At 51.6% G+C, this 17,135-nt stretch overlaps 1 protein-coding gene across 2 annotated transcripts in view; it reads left to right on the top strand.

Annotated features, from left to right (window-relative positions):
* Positions 1–6,840: 6,840 nt before the first annotated feature.
* Positions 6,841–17,135, top strand: part of IQCB1 (IQ motif containing B1) — a 28,132-nt gene continuing 17,837 nt past the window's right edge. For both annotated transcript variants that reach the window (XM_038747568.1, XM_038747567.1), the window contains exons 1-5: positions 6,841–7,071; positions 10,252–10,414; positions 11,233–11,362; positions 12,116–12,209; positions 16,848–16,947. In XM_038747568.1, the coding sequence (XP_038603496.1) occupies positions 6,972–7,071; positions 10,252–10,414; positions 11,233–11,362; positions 12,116–12,209; positions 16,848–16,947 (587 nt within the window). In that variant the 5' untranslated portion in view covers positions 6,841–6,971. The remainder of the gene's footprint in view (positions 7,072–10,251; positions 10,415–11,232; positions 11,363–12,115; positions 12,210–16,847; positions 16,948–17,135) is intronic.

The following is a 17,135-nucleotide window of genomic DNA, read 5'->3' as shown; positions in this document are numbered from 1 at the left end:
GCACCGCGGTCCTTCATTCAGTCTCAATCAATCAATCAATCAATCATATTTATTGAGCGCTTACTGTGTGCAGAGCACTGTACTAAGCGCCTGGGAAGTCCAAGTTGGCATCATATAGAGACAGTCCCTACCCAACAGTGGGCTCATAGTCTAAAAGGGGGAGACGGAGAACAAAACCAAACGTACTAACAAAATAAAATAAATAGCCTCATTTAGTGGGCATTTACCGTGTGCAGAGCGCTGGACTAAGCGCTTGGAAAATACAGTCCAACAAAAAACGGAGATAATCCCTGCCCACAGCAGGCTTACAGTCCGGGGTGGGGGAGAGACAGCCATTAAAGCAAGGAAACAAGCATCAATATTTTATTCCTTCCTTCATTCAATCGCATTTATTGAGCGCTTACTGCGGGCAGAGCACTGTACTAAGCGCTTGGGATCAATCAATCAATCGTATTGAGCGCTTACTGTGTGCAGAGCACTGTAATAATACTAATAATAATGGCATTTTTTAAGCGCTTACTATGTGCAGAGCACTGTTCTAATCGCTGGGGGGTTACAAGGTGATCAAGTTGTCCCACGTGGGGCTCACAGTCTTAATCCCCATTTTACAGATGAGGTAACTGAGGCTCAGAGAAGTTGTGACTTGCCCAAGGTCACACAGCAGACGTGGTGGAGTCGGGATTCGAACCCAGGACCTCTGACTCCAAAGCCCGTGCTCTTTCCACTGAGCCACGCTGCTCCTCCTAAGCGCTTGGGAAGTACAAGTTGGTAACATATAGAGACAGTCCCTACCCTACAGTGGGCTCACAGTCTAAAAGGGGGCTCACAGTCCAAAACGGAAACAAGCATCAATATTTTATTAATTCATTCATTCAATCTCATTTATTGAGCGCTTACTGCGTGCAGAGCACTGTACTAAGCGCTTGGGAAGTAATAATATGTATATGTTGGGAATGGAGACTTCTTCAGGGGGAAAAGACAAAGGACGCACTAAGTCTTGTCAGTCAGACTTCGAGGTCTAAGAAGCAGTCTGGGAAGCAGTCGGAGTCAGAGGACCTAGTACATAGAGCACATAGTAAGCGCTCAATAAATATGATTGATGATGATGATGATGACCTGGGTTCGAATCTCGGCTCCGCCGCTTAACCTGCTGTGTGATCTCGGGCAAGTCACTCCACTTCTCTGGGCCTCAGTTCCCTCATCTGTAAAATGGGGATGAAGACTGTGAGCCCCCCGTGGAACAACCTGATCACCTTGTAACCTCCCCAGTGCTTAGAACAGTGCTTTGCACATAGTAAGCGCTTAATAAATGTCATCATTATTATTATTATTATTATGTACCTGTATATATGTATATCACCTGTATATATGTTTGTACATATTTATTACTCTATTTATTTTACTTGTACATATCCTATTTATTTTTTTTTTTGTTAGTATGTTTTGGTTTTGTTCTCTGTCTCCCTCTTTTAGACTGTGAGCCCACTGTTGGGTAGGGACTGTCTCTGTATGTTGCCAACTTGTACTTCCCAAGCGTTTAGTACAGTGCTCTGCACACAGTAAGCACTCAATAAATACAATTGATTGATTGATTGATGTACATAGCTATAATTCTATTTATTCTGATGGTATTGACGCCCATCTACTTGTTTTGTTTTCTTGTCTGTCTACCCCTTCTAGACTGAGAGTCCGTTGTTGGGTAGGGACCTTCTCTATATGTAGCCGATTTGTAATAATAATAATAATGGCATTTATTAAGCACTTACTATGTGCAAAACACTGTTCTAAGCGCTGGGGAGGTTACAAGGTGATCAGGTGAGCCCCCGAGGGGCTCACAGTCTTAATCCCCATTTTACGGATGAGGTAACTGAGGCCCAGAGAAGTTAAGTGACTTGCCCAAAGTGACACAGCTGACAATTGGTGGAGCTGGGATTTGAACCCATGACGACTGACTCCAGAGCCCATGCTCTTTCCACTGAGCCACGTTGCTTCTCTTACTTCCCAAAAGCTTAGTATAGTGCTCTGCACACAGTAAGCGCTCAATAAATACGATTGAATGGATGAATGAATATAAATAAAGAGAATTATAGATATACATGCCCAAGTGCTGTCCGGCAGAGGGGCGAGAGCAAAGGGAGCGAGTCGAGATGACGCGGAAGGGAAGAGGAGCTGAGGAAAAGGGGGCCTGGTCTGGGAAGGCCTCTTGGAGGTGGTGCGCCTTTAGTCAGGCTTTGAAGGCGGGGAGAGTGATTGGCGGATTTATTAATAACAATAAGAAGAAGAAGAAGAATTGTGGCATTTGTTAAGCACTTACTATTTGCCAAGCACTGTTCTCAAGGCCCTACTGAGAGCTCACCTCCTCCAGGAGGCCTTCCCAGACTGAGCCCATTCCTTCCTCTCCCCCTCGTCCCCCTCTCCATCCCCCCCATCGTACCTCCTTCCCTTCCCCACAGCACCTGTATATTTGTATATATGTTTGTACACATTTATTACTCTATTTATTTTACTTGTACATATCTATTCTATTTATTGTATTTTGTTAGTATGTTTGGTTTTGTTCTCTGCCTCCCCCTTTTAGACTGTGAGCCCACTGTTGGGTAGGGACTGTCTCTATATGTTGCCAACTTGTACTTCCCAAGCACTTAGTACAGTGCTGTGCACACAGTAAGCGCTCAATAAATACGATCGATTGATTGATTGTTCTAAGCGCTGGAGTGAATACAAGGTAATCAGCCTGTCCCACGTGGGGCTCACAGTCTCAATCCCCATTTTACAAATGAGGTAACTGAGGCACAGAGAAGTCCCCCTTTTAGACTGTGAGCCCACTGTTGGATAGGGACTGTCTCTATATGTTGCCAACTTGTAATTCCCAAGCACTTAGTACAGTGCTCTGCACACAGTAAGTGCTCAATAAATATGATTGATTGATTAAGTGACTTACCCAAGGTCACACGGCAGCCAAGTCGTGAAACCGGGATTTGAACCCACGACCTCTGCCTCCCAAGCCCGTGTTCTTGCCACTTGGATTTGAGGAGGAAGGGCGTTCCAGGCCAGGGGTAGATGTGGGCCAGGGGTCAGCTCCCACACACACTCCGCTGGGGCACTGGGGAGAGTCTGGGCTGTGGGATGGATGGTCCATCCATAGCCTGGAGGAAGGGTGTCCAGCACATATAGTCCTTGCCCTCCCCCCAGTTTCCGATGGGAGACGGTGCCCTTGGCCGGACAGGCTTCGTGGGGAGGAGAGGAGATGCTCAGTAGCCGCTGTCCACAACAGTCAGGTCAGGTTGGCCTGGGACAGAGCTGGGGGGAGGAGGGGGTGGGGAGGAATGAAGTAACTGGGCTGATAGGGAGATTGGAGCAGCGGGGCTCAGTGGAAAGAGCACGGGCTTGGGAGTCAGAAGTTATGGGTTCTAATCCCAGCTCCGCCACGTGTCTGCTGTGTGACCTTGAGCAAGTCACTTAACTTCTCTGAGCCTCAGTTAACCTCATCTGGAAAATGGGGATTAAGACTGTGAGCCCCACGTGGGACAACCTGATCACCTTGTATCCCCCCAGCGCTTAGAACAGCGCTTGGCACATAGTAAGCGCTTAACAAATGCCATCGTTAGTCTAATTATAATTATTGGGGAGGCCGTTCCAGTCTGGGGAACACCCGTTGCAGAGGCTTGGTTGGCAGCTCCCTGAAGGGCAGGGATCGTGTCTACCAACTCTGGAGAAGCAGCATAGCTCAGTGGAAAGAGCCCAGGCTTTGGAGTCAGAGGTCATGGGTTCAAATCCCGACTCCGCCACATGTCTGCTGTCTGACCTTGGGCAAGTCACTTCACTTCTCTGAGCCTCAGTTACCTCATCTGCAAAATGGGGGTTAAGACTGTGAGCCCCACGTGGGAAAACTAGATCACCTTGTATCCCTCCCCATGCTTAGAACAGTGCTCCGCACATAGTAAGCGCTTAACAAATGCCATTTTTATTATTATTATTATTATTATTATTATTATTGTGTTGTCCTCTCCCAAGCCCTCAGAAGAGTACTCTGCACACTGTGAGCACTACGTAAAAACCTTCTATTGCTTGATGGGCGATGGGGTCCATTCTAGACCGTGAGCCCATTGTTGGGTAGAGACCGTCACTGTATGTTGCCGACTTGTACTTCTCCAGCGCTTGGTACAGTGCTGTCCACACAGTAAGTGCCCAATAAATACGATTGAATGAATGAATTCACAGGAGGAGGCTGGAGGAGAGACCCTCATAGGTTGTGGGGGGATGTGCTGAGGCAGCTTGCAGAGTGAGGCGAGGGTGGAGGAGGTAACCCTCGCAAGGGCTGGCCCCTGCCCCGCAGCTGGTCAGAGCATTTGTTCCTGGGCTTTGCTGGCAAGCAAGTTGGGGCCTGCCGGGAAAGTAAGGCTTTCTGGGAAGGAACTGACCTCGCTCCCTGCCTCTCCACATCATGTCCATTGCATCAGATCCCATTCTTTCGCACCTAATGAAGACTCTCGTCCCTTCCCTCAACTACCCATCTTCAAATGCTCACTCTCCAATGGCTTCTTCCCCACTGCCTTCAGGCATGCCCACTTCTCCCCCATCTTAAAAACATCCTCCCTTGACCCTACAGCCCCCTCCGGTTACCACGCCATCTCCCTCCTACCCTTCCTCTCCAAACTCCACGAGCGAGTCGTCTGTACTCGCTGCCTCAAATTCCTCTCCTCCAACTCTCTCCTGGACCCCCTCCAATCTGGCTTCCACCCCCTTCAGTCCACTGAAACCGCCCTCTCAAAGGTCACCAATGATCTCCTTCTTGCCATATCCAGCGGCCCTTACTCCGTCCTAATCCTCCTCAACCTCTCAGCTGACTTTGTCTCTATGGACCTTCCTCTTCTCCTGGACACGTTATCCAACCTTGGCTTCAATGACTCCCTCCTCTCCTGGTTCTCTCATCTCTCTGGCCATTCATTCTCAGTCTCCTTCACGGGCTCCTCCTCCTCCTTTGGTGCTGGACCATAGCACTGGCTTGTTCAGGGTTTCTTTGGCACTGGTCACCATAGCAGTGCTCTCCATAGCGCTGGTCCATTCTGGATTTCTTTGGCAGCATTCACCATAATGCTGGCCCATACAGAGTTTCTTTGGCAGTGGTCACCATAGCACTGGTCACTAAAAGCCCTGATCCATTTGGGGGGTTTTTGGCACTGGTCACCATAGCGCTGGCCCATTCAGAGTTTCAAGACTGTAATTTCGTGTCTAGAATGTAAGCTTGTTGTAGGAAGGGAATATGTCTGTTTATTGTTATTTTTGTACTCTCCCAAGTGTCTTAGTACAGTGTTCTTCACATAGGAAGTGCACAATAAATATGACTGACTGAATGAATGATTGAATGGCAGCAGTCACCATAGCACTGGTCCATTCATTCATTTCAGTCAGTCATTCAGTCGCATTGAGTGAGCACTTACTGTGTGCAGAGCACTGTACTAAGCACCTGGAAAGTACAATTCAGCAATAAAGAGAGACAGTCCCTGCCCACACCGGGCTTACAGTCTCGAAGCGGGGAGACAGACATCAGAACAAGTAAACATGCATCAATATAAATAAATATAATTATACATATATACACATCAAAATAAATAAGTAGGCATCAATATAAATAAATAGATTTATAGATCTATACATACACGCAAGTGCTCTGGGGCGGGGGGAAGGTCAAAGGGAGTGAGTCGAGGTGACGCAGAAGGGTGGGGGAACTGAGGAAAAGGGAGGCTTTGTCTTGGAAGTGCTCTGCACATAGTAAGCGCTCAATAAATACGATTGATTGATTGGAAGGCCTCTCGGAGGAGGTGAGCCTTCATTAGGGCGTTGAAGGGAGGAAGTGTGATTGGTGGGTTTGAGGAGAGAGGGCATTCCAGTCCAGAGGTAGGATGTGGGCCAGGAGTCGACGGCAGGACAGGCGAGATCGAGGCGCAGGGAGAAGCTTAGCACCAGAGGAGTGGAGTGTGCTGGTTGGGATGGAGAAGGAGGGACGGGAGGTGAGGTAGGAGGGAACAAGGTGATAGAGAGCTCTGAAGCCAATAGGAGTTTTTGTTTAACATGGAGGTTGATAGGCAACCACTGGAGACTTTTGAGGACGGCAGGGTGACATGCCCAGAACGTTTCTGAAGAAAGATAATCCAGGCAGTGGAGTGAAGTATAGACTGAAGTGGAAAGATGCGGGAGGTTGGGAGGTCAGAAACGAGGCTGATGCAGTAATCCAGTCGGGATGGGATGAGTGATTGTACTAACATGGCAGCATCATCATCATCATCAATCGTATTTATTGAGCGCTTACTGTGTGCAGAGCACTGTAGTAAGCGCTTGGGAAGTACAAATTGGCAACATATAGAGACAGTCCCTACCCAACAGTGGGCTCACAGTCTAAAAGGGGCAGCAGTTTAGAAGGAGAGGAAAGGGCGGATCTTGGCGATGTTGTGAAGGTGAGACCGGCTGAATTTGATGATGGGTTGGAATGAGAGAGCAGAGTAAAGGATGGCACCAAGGTTGCGGGCTAGTGAGATGGGAAGGATGGCCGTGCCGTTCACAGTGACGGGAAAGTCAGGGAGAGGACAGGGCTTGGGAGGGAAGATAAGAAGCTCTGTCTTGGACATGTTGAGTTTGAGGTGGCGGGAGGACATCCAAGTAGAGATGTCCTGAAGGCAGGAGTAGATACGAGCTTGGAGGGAGGGAGAGAGAACAGGTTTTGGGACCCAAGTCCAGGGCTGGGACTTGAAGTTTCCTGAAATTGAGTAAAACTGTGGCTTAGGGAATTGAGGATGAAAGTGCTAAAAATCAAATTTAATATGCCCATCCCTAAAGGTTTCCAAGCTCCACGAGCGCCGCTGCCAGCCTCTGCCAGCTGCCCCCGGGCTTTAAGTTTCGGGCCTGAAGCCTAAATCCCGGCCCCCCAGCCGCCACCGTTGCTGCCGGCATCTCGTCCGGTTGCAGCAGGCCACATGGAGCCACGGAGCGTGGACCTGAGGGTGCAGCGTCTGGCGGCTGAAGTCGCCGAGAGTCTGGAGCAGGACGTCCCGGCAGCGCTGTTGAAGTTGGAAGGTAGGAAGCCCGGCTGGGGCCGCCTCCGGCCTTACCTCAGGAACTGGCTCACGGAAGGCCACGGGGGGCTGGGGGGAGGAGTGGTGCCACCCTGTGCCCCCTTTGTGTGACTGGGCCCGCACCAGGTGGGGAAGAGGGAGTTTGCCTTGCTTCCCTTCTACCTAGGAAGCAGCATGGCTTATTGGAAAGAACACGGGCTTGTGAGTCAGAGGACATCATCATCATCATCATCATCATCAATCGTATTTATTGAGCGCTTACTGTGTGCAGAGCACTGTACTAAGCGCTTGGGAAGTACAATTTGGCAACATAATAATGTTGGTATTTGTTAAGCGCTTACTATGTGCAAAGCACTGTCCTAAGTGCTGGGGTAGGTACAAGGTAATCAGGTTGTCCCACGAGGGGCTCACAGTCTTCATCCCCATTTTACAGATGAGGGAACTGAGGCCCAGAGAAGTGAAGTGACTTGCCCAACGTCACACAGCTGACAAGTGGTGGGGCCGGGATTTGAACCCACGACCTCTGACTCCAAAGCCCGTGCTCTTTTCCACTGAGCCACGCTGCTTCTCCATATAGAGACAACATATAGAGGCAACATATAGAGACAGTTCCTACCCAACAGTGGGCTCACAGTCTAAAAGGGGGAGACAGAGAACAAAACCAAACATACTAACAAAATAAAATAAATAGAATAGATATGTACAAGTAAAATAAATAGATAAATAAATAGTGTAATAAATATGTACAAACATATATACATATATACAGGTGCTGTGGGGAAGGGAAGAAGGTAAGACGGGGGGATGGAGAGGGGGACGAGGGGAAGAGGAAGAAAGGGGCTCAGTCTGGGAAGGCCTCCTGGAGGAGGTGAGCTCTCAGTAGGGCCTTGAAGGGAGGAAGAGAGCTAGCTTGGCAGATGGGCAGAGGGAGGGCATTCCAGGCCCAAGGAATGATGTGGGCCGGGGGTCGATGGCGGGATGGGCGACAGCGAGGTACGGTGAGGAGATCAGCGGTGGAGGAGCGGAGGGTGCGGACTGGGCTGTAGAAGGAGAGAAGGGAGGTGAGGTAGGAGGGGGCGAGGTGATGGACAGCCTTGAAGCCCAGGGTGAGAAGTTCTAATCCCGGCTCCACCACTTGCCTGCTGTGTGACCTTGGGCGAGTCACTTAACTTCTGTGTGTGTCAGTTACCTCATCTCTAAAATGGAGATTAAAAGTGTGAGCCCCACGTGGGACAACCTGATTACCCTGTGTCAACCTCAGCGCTTAGAACAGTGCTTGGCACATAGTAGGCACTTAACAAATGCCGTAATTCTTCATTATTATTATTGTTATCTGTCTGGCCACATGCGGGCCTTAAACCTGGGCACCAGCGAGCCCAGAACATTCCACCTGGGAACTGTTGCCTGGCTGGTCCCCCCGACCCAGTGACTCCAACCATGGCAGATTGAGGGGGAGCGCAGGCAGTGCAGTCGGGTTCCCCGCCCCAGGGATCCCTGGGTGTGAGCCAGGTGGCAGACAGAGCCCAGGGAAGTAGTAGGGCAATCAATCAATCAATCGTATTTATTCAGCGCTTACTGTTTGCAGAGCACTGTACTAAGCGCTTAAGGGTGAGGAGACCCAACAATAGACATTCTTACCTGTTCTTTCCAGACAGGCCGCCTTTTAGACTGTGAGTCCACTTTTAGACTGTGAGCCCACTGTTGGGTAAGGACTATCTCTATATGTTGCCAACTTGTACTTCCCAAGCGCTTAGTACAGTGCTCTGCACACGGTAAGTGCTCAATGAATACGATTGATTGATTGATTGATTGGAGCAAGGAGGAGCGGGGGTGAGGCACGGGGGTGGCAGGAGGCCTTCCCAGACTGAGCCCCTTCCTTCTTCTCCCCCTCGCCCCCTCTCCTTCTCCCCCTCTTACCTCCTTCCCTTCCCCACAGCACCTGTATATATGTATATATGTTTGTACATATTTATTACTCTATTTATTTATTTATTTTACCCATACATATCTATTCTATTTATTTTATTTTGTTAGTATGTTTGGTTTTGTTCTCTGTCTCCCCATTTTAGACTGTGAGCCCACTGTTGGGTAGGAACTGTCTCTATATGTTGCCAACTTGTACTTCCCAAGCGCTTAGTACAGTGCTCTGCACACAGTAAGCGCTCAATAAATACGATTGATTGATTGATTGGCAGTGGAGCCATCAGCTCCTGGGTTGGCAGACATAGCAATGTTGATCATGGTGGGGTGCAGGACCCATTCTGAGTGCCTGGCACAGTTCGCCGCCCTGGAATCTGACCCGCTCACCAGCCCTGCTGCTCCTAGACCAAGATGCCCCGGGGAAGAAATCGGCGGGAAAATGCAATACCCCACAAAGCAGCCAGAACAGCAGTGATGGTGACGGGAAAGGCAGCAACCCTCACTGAGGGGCAAGGGCAAGGGAGCACAGAAGTGGCCTCGGGCTCCTCCTGTCCTGGCTAGAACAGAATGGCTCCCGTCATCCCGACCCCCTTATTGCTTTTAGACTGTGAGCCCACAGTCTTTTAGACTGTGAGCCCACTGTTGGGTAGGGACTGTCTCTATGTGTTGCCAATTTGTACTTCCCAAGCGCTTAGTACAGTGCTCTGCACATAGTAAGCGCTCAATAAATACGATTGATTGATTATTGCTCCCAGGGCATCCGCCCACCTGGTCCCGGGGAAGGGCTTCCCCCCGGCCCCAGCTGCAAGGGCCTGGGAGACCCTCTGGCTTCAGGCTCCCTCTGCGTGTCCTGCCGGCCCCTATAAATGTCTTGTGGCTTGAAATGCTACTGAATGGTGTTTCCAGTGACAACTTAGCAGGTGGACAAAGAGACGGAGGGAGGGAGAAAAGAGAGAGTGGAGGGCCCCTCCCAACCCCACAGCACTTATGCACATATCTGTAATTTATTTATTTGTATTAGTCAGTCTCCCTGCCTCTAGACACTTAGACACTCTAGAACTTAAGGGTTTCAAATCTAGACACTCTAGACCGTAAGCTTATGTGGGCAGGGAACGTGTTTGTTTATTTCGTTTATATTGTACTCTCCCAAGCGCTTAGTACAGTACTCTGCACACAGTAAACCTTCAATAAATATGATTGAGTGAATGAACGAATGAATGGGAGGGGATCTGAACCTCCCTTTGGCCATCCCGCCCCACAGCGATCCTGCACGATGCCCCATCGGGAAGTGCCCAGCTGCGGGCCCTCCAGCGGGACATCCATGACTACGATCTCATCGCGTTCTGCATTCTGGTCCTGCGGCGGGACTACTCGGGCGGCCCCGGCGGCTGGACCACGCCCACGCGCCTCGCCCGCATCTTGAGGTGAACCGGGGTCACCGGCGTCCGGCCCTGGCTCTCCCCCCTGCTCGCTTCTGTGCGGGCAGACCCTCCCGTGCGGCCGGCTTGCCGTCCCGGGGCCACTGGGCCGGGGCCCGGCGGAGGCATCCTGGTTCCACAAGTCGGAGCCCGGATGGACGCTCCTCCGACGATCGCCATGCCCGGCCACCCCGGAGCGTTGCCTTTCATGCTTTGTGCTGAACCTCCACTGTGTGCCTGCCATGCGCCCGCTGGGCACCGGGCACCAACCGAGGCCCAAGGTCATCAGACGGACTCCAATCCCCCACCCCCGCACATAGGGACCACAGCCCAGCATGTGCAAGGACTTAGACCCACCCCCTCTCACAAGGGAGTGTCACCGTAGGTAAGGGGAAGCAGCATGTCGCAAGGGGAAGCAGCGTGGCTCAGTGGAAAGAGCCCAGGCTTTGGAGTCAGAAGTCAGGGGTTCAAATCCCATCTCCGCCAATTGTCAGCTGTGTGACTTTGGGCAAGTCACTCATCTGTAAAGTGGGGATTAAGACTGTGAGCCCCCCGTGGGACAACCTGATCACCTTGTTACCTCCCCGGCGCTTAGAACAGTGCTTCACACATAGTAAGCGCTTAATCCGTCAATCGTATTTATTGAGCGCTTACTGTGTGCAGAGCACTGTACTAAGTGCTTGCTTAATATTATTACAAACACACACACACACACACACACACACACACACACACACACACACACACACACACACACACACACACACACACACACACACACTTACAGGCAGGTGAAGACCTGAGCTCGGATCTTTCCATTTCAGTCACTGCTGTGTGGGGCTGGAGCCAGAAGAAAGGGCAGAGGAATTTTACCATCAATCCCTTCCCTCGGCCGTAGACAACTGCCTGCTTTTGGGAAGACGGCTCCAGGCGCGCTATATCCGGTCCGTTAAGGTACGCGAATGTATGTGTGCCTGCGCGAGGGCCTGGGTGCTCAGCCTCCCGTGCCCACATCTAAATCCCCCGCGTCTACACCCTCCCGCTTTGCGTTCACCTGCCGTCTCCAGGAACCGTGCTTGGGTTCATGCCCTGATTCGGCAGAGAAGAAGGAAGTGCCCGGAGATGTGAGAGTGGCTGGGGGAAATGAGGGGACCTGGTGGGGGACAGGAAGAGGTTGGGGAAAGAGGCGCAAGGGGCTGAGGAAAGTGAGCATGGCAGGAGGGGTCAGAGGATGTGAGGGAAGGTGGCAGGGCCCAAGGGAAGTGAGAGGTACTGGCAGGAGATAGCAGGAGGAGCAGGCTTACCACAGCCCTGTTGGACCAACTGTCCTTCCATCGCTCCGCAGGAGAGTAGGGGAAAAGGGAGCTGAGACTCAACAGAGGGAAGCCCGGAAATCGTTTTGAGGATCGGCTGGTCGGCTAGTTTAGACAGATCCCTCTCTGGGCCTGGCTGCAGCGGGCAGGGTAGCCGGGGCTGCGGGGGGACCCGAGGACCGGAGCAGCGCGTTGGGGCGGTCTCGCTGAGGGAAGGAACGTGGCCTGGTGGGCGGCATCCCTGGGTCTTGTCGTCTTCGCCGCGGCTGTCGGACGGGCACGGACGGGGCCGCCGGCTGTCTGGGGGCGGCAGGGAGAGGGCGGTGGCGCCCCAGAGGGCCGAGGGACCGGTCTCATGGGCAGTGAGGTGATGGCACTGGCTCTTTGTACCAAGGAGGAAGAGAGAGCTGAATATCTGCGCTGTTTCCTGACTGTGATGGACTCTCTCTGCTGGCTGCTGGGAGGGCACCGGGAGCTCAGCAAGTTTGGTAAAGGAGCCGCAGTGGGGGCGGGCGGGGAGGCCTGAGGAGTCGGGGTAGGGGGGGGCGTCAGGGCTTGAGGTGGTGTTTGGGTGTTGGGGGTGGGGAACGTGGGGAGCCTTCCTCATCATGTTCTCTCCCTCGTCACTTGTAGGTCATCTGGCACCCTCGGTGCCAGGCCCCCACAGGGGGTCAAGGCCTAGTGTAGGGCAGCAGAGGAGTCCTTTTCACTTGGCACCACAACTGCTGCTACGTGGCTTCCCAACCTGTGCCCACAGGACCCAGCCCTTGCCCTGCCCACACCCGACTTGGCTTAATCAATCAATCAATCAATCAATCGTATTTATTGAGCGCTTACTGTGTGCAGAGCACTGTACTAAGCGCTTGGGAAGTACACGCTGTCAACATATAGAGACAGTCCTTACCCAGCAGTGGGCTCACTTAAGCCCCCCCAGTCTGATGTGATGTCATTCCAGATCGCCTAGCCCCGCTCCCGCCTGGGCAGAGCAGACCCCACCACCCCCGCCCCAACCCAGGCTCCCTTCTAGGGCCAGTACAGGATAGGTTAGGCCCGGGCGGGTGCTCTGACAAGAACCCCAACCTGACTGGAGGCAGCAGTAGTAGTGGGTGGAGATGGGGCAGATGAGGGGGGTTAAGGCATTTCCTGAGCATCCACTGGGGGCTGTGCACTAGACTGTACAATCACCCTTCATACTGGGAGAAGACAAGAGAGAGAGATTGAGAGATTGAAAAGAATAATAATAATGATGGCATTTGTTAAGCACTTAGTATGTGCCAAACGCTGTTCTAAGCGCTGGGATAGATACAGGGTAATCAGGTTGTCCCACATGGGGCTCACAGTCTTAATCCCCATTTTAAAGATGAGGTAACTGAGGCACAGAGAAGTTAAGTGACTTGCCCAAAGTCACACAGCTGACAAGTGGCGGAGCCGGGATTAGAACCCACGACCTCTGACTCCCAAGCCCGTGTTCCTTCCTCTAAGCCACGATGCTTCATTGGCACACGAAAACACTGTCCCTTGTGTTGTGCTTACCACTTGCTGTGCCTGGTCTCTCGTTCCTCACAAAGCTTTTGCCCCAAGAGAGCCACTCCCTCTCGGTGGCATTGTGCCCTGCTGATCCAAACAGAGCCACTGACACCCGGTTTTCAGCCGGGATGAAGCCTTGCCTGAAGCGTGATTTCACAGTGTTCTTAAAAGGCTGCCGCCCTGGCTTCCAGTTTCTCAATCTCAACTCTATGTCCCACAGTGGGATTTGTTAAGCGCTTACTGTGAGCCAAGCACTGGGGTAGGAACAAGATAAACAGCTCAGATACTGTCAGTGTCCCACAGGGGGCTCACAGGGTATCTGAGGGAAGAGCAGGTGTTTTATCCCCATTTTACAGATGAGGAAACTGAGACACACAGAAGTTAAATGTCCAAACTCGCTTAGCAGGCAAGCATCCTCCCTGCCAAGGGTCCTTCCCTGATTAAGCCCTCTTTTCCTGGACTCCCTTTGCTTTCTGTATCATCTAAACACTTGGGTCCACCCCGTTGGACATGTGGCATTCACTCCACCCTGAGCCCCACAGCACTCACATGCATTTCTGTAATGAATTTATTTATATTAATGCCTGTTTCCCCCTCTTGTGGGCAGGGAAGGTGCCTGTCAACTCTGTTATCTTATACTTTCCCAAGCACTTTGTACAATGCTCTGCAAACAATAAGCACTTGGTAAATACCGCTGATTGAATGAGTGATTGATTGAAAGTGGCAAAGCCAGTATAGGAACTGAGATCTCGCAGTGCCCAGGCCCGGGCTCTTTCCACTTCGCTGTGCAGCTTCTCGTTGCTTGCGTATCCCACTGTTGCTCATTCTTCTCATGTCTTGAATCGCCGGTCAGTGTGCTGCCTAAGCCACCCAATTCTGTGACAGCGTTTAGTGTTTCGCGGAGGTTTTTTTGTTTTTTTAGTGGTATTTTTTGAGCACTTTATATGTGCCAGGAACTGTACCAAGCGCTGGATGTAGATACAAGTTAAGCAGGTTAGACCCAGTCCCTGTCCCACATAGGGCTCCCCATCTAAACCCACGTTTTACAGATGAGTTAACTGAGGCACAGGGAAGTGAAGCGACTTCCCCATGGTTACCGAGCAGGCAAGTGGCAGAGCCGGGGTGAGAACCCAGGTTCTTCTGACCCCCAGGCCTGAGCTGTATGCCCTAAGCTTCCACGCTGCTTCTCTGTTTTAGATAGCGGCTCTGTGGTGGCAGGTGTGAATTGTTGATTGTGTGCATGGCTTTTCCGGCGCAGTCTGCACCATCACCTGGGTTTTCTTTATCAGTCAATCAATGGTGGTTATCGAAAGTGCTTGGGAGAGTCCAACATAACAGAATTAGCAGACTCGTTCCCTGCCCACAGGACCCAGTCAGCCCCTAGTGCCTAGTTAGTTCGTTGAAGTGGTTTACAATCACTTGCCTGTCTCCCCAGGGTGGACTACTAGGGCCCAGTCATCTGCCAACACCAATCGGGGATGATCACTTCCCCTTCTCCGTGGATGCGGGTCATTACTGTGTGACCTTGGGCAAGTCACTTAACTTCTCTGAGCCTCAGTTACCTCATCTGTAAAAATGGGGATTAAGACTGTGAGCCCCACGTGGGACAGCTTGATCACACTGTATCCCCCCCAGCGCTTAGAACTGTGCTTTGCACATAGTAAGCGCTCAACAAATGCCATTATTATTCCAGCGCTTAGAACAGTGCTCTGCACATAGTAAGCGCTTAACAAATGCCATTATTATCATTAGGGCCCAGTCATCTGCCAGTGCCGATCCTGGATGAGTACTTGCCTGCCTCCCCGGGCACGGGCCTCTAGGGCTTACTCGTGTGCCAACACCGATCCTGGATGATCACTTGCCTGTCTCCATGGGCACGGGCCACTAGGACCCAGTCATTTTCCAGCACTGTTCCGGATGCCCTCTTGCCCGTGTCCCCAGACGTGGGCCACCAGGGCCCCGTCATTTGCAAACACGGATCCTGGACGATCGCTTGCCTGTCTCCCCGGGTGCAGTCCACTAGGGCCCTGTCATCTGGCAACACCACTTCTGGAAGTGCTGTCACTTCCACTTCAGGTGATGCTCGAGTCTGTTAAGATGGAAGTGCTTGGAAGGAAACGATACAGTTCGTAGACACATCCCCTGCCTTGAAGGAGCAGTGGAAACAATGAAGAAATTTTCAGAGAGGAAGAATGTATACGAGTATAATAACGATGGCATTTATTAAGTGCTTACTATGTGCAAAGCACCGTTCTGAGCGCTGGGGAGGTTACAAGGTGATCAGGTTGTCTGTCCCACGGGGGGCTCACAGTCTTAATCCCCATTTTACAGACGAGGGAACTGAGGCACAGAGAAGTTAAGTGAGTTGCCCAAAGTCACGCAGCTGACAATTGGCGGAGCCGGGATTTGAACCCATGACCTCTGACTCCAAAGCCCGGGCTCTTTCCACTGAGCCACGCCGCTTCTCCTATAAGAGGATATGTATATGAGTTAGTACTTAAATAGTGCAGAGACAGCTATCTGACTGTAACTGAAAGCTGTAGATTGTAAGCTTGTTAATAATAATTATGGTATTTGTTAAGTGCTTACTATGTGCCAAGCATTCATTCATTCATTCAATTGTACGAGCGCTTACTGTGTGCAGATCACTGTACTAAGTGCTTGGATGACTGAATGAATGAAAGTACAATTCGGCAACAGATAGAGACTATCCCTACCCAACAATGGGCTCACAGTCTAGAAGCGGGAGACAGACAACAAAACAAAACAAGTAGACAGGCATCAATAGCATCAAAATAGATCAATAGAAACATAGATATATACACATCATTAATAAAATGAATAGAATAAGTATGTTCAAATATACACAAGTGCTGTGGGGCAGAGAAGGAGGTAGAGCAGTGGGAGGGAGTAGGGGTGATGAGGAGGGGAGAAGGAGTAGAGGAAAAGGAGGGTTCAGTCTGGGAAGGCCTCCTGGAGGAGGTGAGCTCTTGGTAGGGCTTTGAAGTGGGGAGGAGAGCTAGTTTGGTGGATGTGAGGAGGGAGCGCTGGGGTAGATGCAAGGTAACCAGGTTGTCCTACGTGGGGCTCACACTCTTAATCCCCATTTTCCAGACAAGGTAACTGAGGCACAGAGAAGTTAAGTGACTTGCCCAAAGTCACACAGCAGACAAGTTACAGAGCTGGGATTAGAAGCCATGTCCTCTGACTTCCAAGCCCGTGCTCTTGTTGTGGGCAGGGAATGTGCCTACAAACGGTACTGTATTGTCTTCTCCCAAGGGCTTAGGGGAAGGCCTTCTAGGAGGGCTGGGGTGACCGAGGGTCTTGAAGATGGGGAGAGCGGCCTTCTGCCGGGTGTGAAGAGAGAGGAGGCAGGAGGCAGGGCAGAGTGGGGGGCCGGGGGTCAGCGGTCAGGGAGGGGCACCAGGAGTCCGTCGGCTGGAGAGGAGCAAAGCGGGTAAGGCGGGAGGAGTGGGAAGGTGGTGGACGCCCTTTGGCTTGAGGGTCCGAGAATGGAGAAGTGTCCCTTGGGCCTGTCCAGGTGGCCTGCTCCTCTGTGCCGTGGTCCTGACGTTCGCGGGCCTGATGTTGCATTGCAGTTCTGCGGAGTGACCATTTCCTCCAGCTGCTGCTGACCGATGATGTGGAGACGGGGGTGGCCGTGGTGACCATGCTGCAGAGTGTCCTCCAAGCCAGCAGGTGACCGGGCGTTGGTTCCGGGGGTTGTTCCGCCAGGTGCCTCAGAGGGCAGGGCTGAATGGGCATTAGATGGGAGGCAAGTTTGTCTCTCCAGGGGAAAATTCTTGGTGTGCCCCAGCCCATCTCCTAGAGTGGTTGATGCCTCTGGGTCTCGGTGGGGGATAACCAAAATGGCACACTCCAGAGCA

This window comes from Tachyglossus aculeatus, chromosome 1 (assembly GCF_015852505.1).
Source record: "Tachyglossus aculeatus isolate mTacAcu1 chromosome 1, mTacAcu1.pri, whole genome shotgun sequence".
Lineage (NCBI taxonomy): Eukaryota > Metazoa > Chordata > Mammalia > Monotremata > Tachyglossidae > Tachyglossus > Tachyglossus aculeatus.
Note: the sequence above shows the minus strand (reverse complement) of the source record. Positions and strands in the feature narration are given on the sequence as shown.